A 6,858-nucleotide genomic window follows, 5' to 3' on the forward strand; every position below is an offset into this window, starting at 1 on the left:
GGTGCACCCAAAATTGGTGCCTTTCAAACACTGTATTCTTCTTGGGCAGACAATAGGCTTCAAAAGCTGTGAGAACATCTTTCACAGCCTTTTCTTCTGAAATGTTAAGTGTGTTATACACTTCAAGAGCCTCCTCTCCTAGTGCGTGCAGTAAGATGGCAACTTTGATCATTTCGTCCTTACTCTCTGCACCACTCACGGTCATGTAGATTTGGAAGCGCTGTTCCCATCGTCTCCAGTTTTCTCCCAAGTTGCCCGTCAACACCAGCGGCGATGGTAGTTTGAACTGCTCCATCGTACCGTCTCCTGTCGTTGCAGGTCTCCGTGCGTCTCCCACTCTTTAAGGGATGCTACCGCTAGCACAACTTTTAGCTAGCAAAACTCTGGTGTTTTTCGACTTCGGCAAACTCACGAACTGGACCGACTTCTGACACCATGTTACAGTTCTTCATGACCGGGTGACTCGACATACATAACGGACATCCATAGGCTTGTCTTTAACTCCAAGAGTGTTACTTTATTACACACACTTACTACTATTACTACACGTCACTAATGTCATCATGACAGTATAAGTGTACGGCACTATATACTATAGCTACACATTTAGGAAATTCATGAATGTTCAGTTACTCCTCAATAAAACTAGAGCTACGGTCAGATCTATGTTGAATTATTTCAATGAATTGAGTCCCATAATTATTACAAACACACAGGCACTACTTAAGGAAGTAATGTTGGCTGGTAATATAGCAGCAGTTGCAAAGTGGTGGGAGCACTAAGGAACCGTAGTTTAAAGCTGCACTAGGTAACGTTTTTGTCATATTTTCTGAAATTTTCATTTTATCCTGACAGTAGTATATGCGAAGGATGATCTGTGAAAAAATTAGGTTCCTTCTAGTGCTCCTAATGGCATTTGCAAGAATCCACTGTGCCTGAACAAAAACAACCCAATCAGAGCCAAGAAAGATAGTTGTTGAGTCTCATTCCCAGGAGACTCAATAATCAACTACCGTCACACAAAGCTGTATTTGAACTTTTTTTGTTATAAACCCTCAAGTGAATGTGTGAAACGTGTAATGATGCTGGTTTCATACCATTGTTCCCCAGGTCATCCACTGCAGCGGCTATCTGAAAGTGCGTCAGTACATGATGGACATGCCGCTGTATGAATCCTGTTATCAGACTGTGGGTCTGGTGGCAGTCGGTCACTCCCTGCCCCCCAGTGGTATTACTGAGATAAAACTCCACAGCAACATGTTCATGTTCCGGGCCAGCCTGGACTTTAAACTAATTTTCTTGGACACAAGGTAGGAGAGACACTTCACTGAGCAGGAGAATGGGTAGATGAAAGCCGTGATATTATGATATCTTGATGATTTCTATGATAAAATCATAGAAACCATCAAAAATAATTAACAGAAAAATTATTTGAAATTACAATATAGAAATATGTAGACGTATGACAAAAATTTATTTGTATAAAAATTACTACTGCAGTTTTAACCAAACCTTATGATGCACTTAAGCACAAATCAACCCCTGACTGTTGCTTGTACCCTTTCTCCTGTGTGCTTGCGCCAGAGTGGCAGAGCTGACAGGCTATGAGCCTCAGGACCTGATAGAGAAGACTCTCTACCACCACGTCCACGCCTGTGATGTTTTCCATCTACGCTATGCTCACCATTTATGTGAGTCTTGAAATCCTTAGTCAGACCAACTGGGTGGGAGGGTAAGTAGACAAAGTAGTGACAAATCAGCAACAGACCCAGTTTTCAAAGGGTTAGTGAGTGAAACCCAGATATACAGAAACAGCCATAACACACTGGTGTATGATTAGCATGTGTGTGTTGGTGATGGTATGATTCACACAGAATGTGCTGTCCTTGTGTATTTCTCCCCAGTGTATTTTGGAGTCAGCTAACAAACAAAGATGCTGTCTTTCAGCTTTTAGAGCAATCTGACAATGTACCAAGTCAATTACAATTTTTCAGGCTAGAGTTAGGGTTAGGGTTAGTTTTCTTTATTTGATATATTTGAGGTTAGGGCATGGGGGCTGCGAACAAGACTGATTGCAACAAGGACATAGTAAATTTGCAACGTGCTTCAACATGGAGTTCAACTTTTTTGAATTTTACGGAAGAACTGAGGGCAGCTGCTGAGTTGAAAGGGTGTCAGTACCTCCAGCCAGATCAGTACGTGCAATGTTCAACAGAGATCATAGTAGATATTTTAATTATCATTAACATGCCTCATAACATGTATTATTATTATATTTAATTTTTTCATTTAAAAATTCCTTACTTGTCAGTATTAGCTAAGGTAGCAGTAACTAACTTAGCAAAACTTTGGCAACACTTTGCTAACGTTAGCTATGAACATATGGTGGTATGTCTCACACATACTGATAGATGTGATACCTCATCAGAATGCATCAAGAAGACATTAAAACCAAGCTGTAACCTCAGTGACTGCAAATGACCTGCATTCTTTACTTACTTTACAGCAAAAATAAACATGTTACAGCTTAGTATAAAAAAGGTTTATATTGTCTTTTAGCTAATTTCCCTGTTGAAGATAACTGTATGGGGGAGGGGATATTTATTTCACATGTTTAATTAATTTTAAGGCTTAAATGTATGCATAATTAAGGGTGTGGCTGCATTGAGTGGCAGGTAGATGTCATCACAGTCAGCTCTTTTCGGTAACCAGGCTTCATTCAGCCCGGCTCAGCTCCACCCACGCTCTACGTCTTTGCCCATTTTTGGATTAGCTGGGAGTGGGTGGAGTTAGGCCTGCCAAAATGGCAATAGCCCGAGCTGACCACACTGAGCTGCACAACGGCTCTTCAGAAACCTATGGGAGACTACGTCCATTTTTAATTGTACAGTCTATGGTTAAAACTGATTAATATCCTGAATTAAACACAGTTTAATAAGTAATAAGTGAGCCATCATGTTTCCTTTATGTTTCCGCATCTTTGCTGAAGCTGCACATGCGCAGTACCGATATGCCAAGAGGTGCAGATCGGGCACTGACAAAGGGAATGACTAGAAATGTTATTGAACAGGCAGAAATGGTTGATGGAGGAAAAAAGATACAGAGAGAGTTTCAGCTCATTGTTTATCCATCTGGCTGCAACTTTACTGTTTTGGTACACTCTCACCGCTCTCATTGTGTTGTTTTCTGCTGCAGGCAGGTATTACCAGATAAAAAGCTGTAAAAACCCACTGTACACCCCCTGCCCAGCACCAAACTGTGGCCAGACACAGTTGGAGGCTAGCTGGTGAATAATGGAGCTGCTAAAGAGCCAGATATGTTTCTAAGCCATAGATTGAATATTGTACCAGCCAGCTGACCAGAAACATGATTTCATAAATGATAATGTTGCTCTGGAACTAATTGATGTGTAGGTAAGCAACTGCCAAGTTCACCATATCTTAACTTAAAAAGATTATATGTTAATGTTGTGTTTCAAAGCCTGTTTCTGTCAACTAGCACACACACCTTGACTTTTTTTCTCTGGACTGTTTTTTTTTAAGGGGATTTTATTCTCTGCACCAAGCAAGTGGTGTATGTGTCGCTTTCTACTCATCGCTGCCCTCAAGTGGCTAAATACATTAGTTATTGCAGGTTTAAAGATGCAACATGTAAGAATCACCAACTCCGGTTTGGTCAAAATAAAACTTCATAGTTAGGTGTGAAAACATTATGGCTTTATGCCATTTTTTCCTACACTGCCTCTCTGATGCCCGAAATCCCTCTCACTTCTCTACTGCTTGATGCCTCTCCTGTCCCTGCTGTGTCTTTGTCATCCCCGGAGTCATCCTGGTTGGAGCCACTGTAAATCACGCTCACTGTAATTCACTGGGATTAGCGGTTATCAGGAGAGGATATAGACCTGACACGCTGTGTTCTTGCCCATAAGCAAAGAGCGCCACACCGACCTGTGTTTGGTTCCAGTCCAGCCGTGTTCATCGAGAGGCAGCTGAGCCCAGTTCCATTTCCTGCTTGCCTGTATCCAGTTCTAGTGCCCATTTTAGTGCCACTCTCAGTTTTGTCCCCCCGCTCTGAGCCTGAAAACCTCCTCCTTTCGGCAGCCCAAAGCTCTTGTGCCTATGCTGCTGAGTATAAGTTCAACAAGTGGCCAGTTCTTACATATTGCACCTTTAAAGTTGCAGTCAGAGAAATTTCTTATTTGAACAACTGATGCATAATAGTGGGCCCTGTGTGATTCCAAGGGGCTGATGTCATATTTAACAATTTTTCAACTTTGACCCTTATCTTTTTGTTCCCTGTAGTACTGGTGAAGGGGCAGGTCACCACTAAGTACTACCGCATGTTATCAAAGCATGGAGGTTGGGTGTGGGTGCAGAGCTATGCCACCATCGTCCATAACAGCCGTTCCTCCAGACCTCATTGTATTGTCAGTGTGAACTACGTCCTCACGTGAGTCTGCCACTCCCCCTGTCATTTTGAATGTAAAACCTTCAGTTAAACCAATGCAAAGATACACAGTGTATGCCTGTCTGTTTGTACACAGTGACATCGAGTGCAAGGAGCTGCAATTATCTGAGGACCAGAGTCGAGCCACTAAGCCTGGTCTTAGCCTTACTTCCTCTCAGGACCACCACAAACAACTCAGAAACAAAGCAGTCAAGATGAAAACCAAACTCAGAGCCGCTCCCTATCCTGAGGTGGGACTTCCAGTTGGCTTACTGATGAGTAAACAGAAGGTGAATGTTTTCACACAGTTATTAAACAAACGTGTCATGTTAGCATGTCGAGAAGGTGGCTAAATAACGCTCCAAAGTTTTGTTTTTTTTTGCAGACGGAAAAATATTAACAAATTTCCCCCTGGAGATCAATAAAATATTTCTGATTCTGATTCTGAATATTTCTGCATACTGGGGTCCAGGAACAGTATGGGAATTGCATTCTTTGGGTGTGACTGGAAAGCTGACACTCATACTTCATGCCACCTCTGCATAAGTTGGTAAATGGTAAATGGACCTGTACTTGTGTAGCCGGCGTGGCCTGACACTCCTTTAATTTGACTCTGCGTTGTGTTGTTGTGAAACGGACGACAGACATCTGCTGCTTTGCCAGTTGGACGGGGAATTTTTTCTCTGTGTACTACACACATAAAATCAGTACAGCAACTTGGTTCCCACACGCACACCTCTCCTCAGCATAGCGCACCGCTACTCAATAACACGTGCAGTGTTCTTATTAAAATAATAAACCAAAATACATTTCAATGTGATCGTACAGTCAAAATTTCATTATAAAATCAAAAGCATTTCCCCACATACCAACGACAAGAAAGACTTATTTTATTTCAGGTTACTGAGAGCCACGTCACACTCATTTGTCCAATCAGAGGGTCTGAGCTTCCTGAATGAGCCAGGGTTGGAACTGGTTCTGACTTTTGTCCAGCAGTGAGAGCAAACAATGACATGGCTATCGAAGAACAGTTAGGGATGAAATGTTGGTAGTGGAACATCATTCCCAGAAAGGATTTTATCCTCTTTGCTGGTGGTGTGTAGCCATCATCCTCCATCAGGTCTGCTTTTTACATTTTAGATATAACCTCAATTTTTGCCGGGTCCACAACCACTCCATTGCCATCTATGATGTGACCAAGAAACTTGACCGAAGATCTCAACAAGTGGAATTTTTGGGGGCTTAGTTTAAGGTTGTGAAGTCTGAGCCGCTGGAAAACAACCTCAAGTCTCTCCAAAGCCTCTTTTTCCAAAATACAATTAACAAAATAAAAGCTCCCCCCAAAAAAATACACAGGTTTATACAGAAAAAGTAACAAGATATTGACAAAGATGGATTTTTGGTGAAATCTAACAAACCTTTCTATTCTTCCGACCACTCAAAGCACTTTTACACTATGTGCCACATTTACCCTTCCACCCACAATTTCACTCAATACCCACAGCACGGGGCAAATTTTGGTTTCGTTATCTTGCTTGCAAGATACTTCAACACGCCCCTGCTACAAAGGGAGTGGGTTCGCCATGTTTCTACAGTAAGATGAGTAAGAGTAATCCACAACAACAAAGTGCTGAAAATAGCATAATTTTACTGTTGAATTTATTAATTTAAAGCAATGGATTTATGGAATGGAATTAGGCTAATTAGCCTTAGTTGGCATAGACATACATAACATGCACTGGGAGTTTATCCACCCTGTTTTTTTCCCCAGCCTGTATTTTGGACCAGCCTTTATTTGTTCATGGCGACCACCACCATTATTTGAGATCCAGCTTTTATTTGAGGAAATCAAATTTATCTCAGAATGTCAGTCCTTTATTAGCCAGACTATATGTTCAGCTAAATAAGGATCCAGTGTGAAAGACATATAACATTCCTCTATGAGTGTCTGTTACAAAACTACGCATTTCAGTAACCTTCTTTATGCTTATTTATGGCTAGCAGCAGGCCACTCGCCTCTTCCAGCCAGACCACTTAAGCTGCTCCCCACAGAAGGGGCTATGGAAGGAGAGGTCCCCGTACCCAGTGACCCCCTGCAGGGAGAAGAACTCCAGCTTAAGCCCTGAAGCAGGTCAGGCGTCCTGCAGCCCCATTAACAATCTGACCCTCCACTACCCCTACAAACACCAGCATCTGGATGCTCAGACTCACCTGCCTAGCTCAGGTCCCTCTTCTCAGCTGGCTCAACAGATCATCGGTTCCCTGCAAAGCAGAGGGCCTGTTGGATGGAACATCAGCAGCCCCCCAGTACCCAAGAAATACACAGGTACAGTCTTTATCTAACAAAGTTACCATGATTAAACCTCATTAAACCTCCTGGACAAATTCCATTCCCTCTCTCTCTCTCTCTCT

At 42.3% G+C, this 6,858-nt stretch overlaps 2 protein-coding genes across 2 annotated transcripts in view; one reads left to right on the plus strand and one right to left on the minus strand.

The window, feature by feature from the left end:
- The window catches only part of LOC118331260 (biotin--protein ligase-like), a 7,790-nt gene extending 7,495 nt beyond the window's left edge, over positions 1 to 295 (minus strand). The window contains exon 1 of the mRNA XM_035666064.1: positions 120 to 295. Within this exon, the coding sequence (XP_035521957.1) occupies positions 120 to 295 (176 nt within the window). The remainder of the gene's footprint in view (positions 1 to 119) is intronic.
- A 268-nt stretch (positions 296 to 563) lies between these two features.
- Positions 564 to 6,858, plus strand: part of LOC118331261 (single-minded homolog 2-like) — a 7,964-nt gene continuing 1,669 nt past the window's right edge. Inside the window, exons 1-6 of the mRNA XM_035666065.1 lie at positions 564 to 569; positions 1,111 to 1,310; positions 1,585 to 1,691; positions 4,302 to 4,449; positions 4,544 to 4,697; positions 6,448 to 6,772. Coding sequence (XP_035521958.1) covers positions 564 to 569; positions 1,111 to 1,310; positions 1,585 to 1,691; positions 4,302 to 4,449; positions 4,544 to 4,697; positions 6,448 to 6,772 — 940 coding nt within the window. The remainder of the gene's footprint in view (positions 570 to 1,110; positions 1,311 to 1,584; positions 1,692 to 4,301; positions 4,450 to 4,543; positions 4,698 to 6,447; positions 6,773 to 6,858) is intronic.

This window comes from Morone saxatilis, unplaced genomic scaffold (assembly GCF_004916995.1).
Source record: "Morone saxatilis isolate NCDOM2014 unplaced genomic scaffold, NCSU_SB_2.0 Contig20, whole genome shotgun sequence".
Lineage (NCBI taxonomy): Eukaryota > Metazoa > Chordata > Actinopteri > Moronidae > Morone > Morone saxatilis.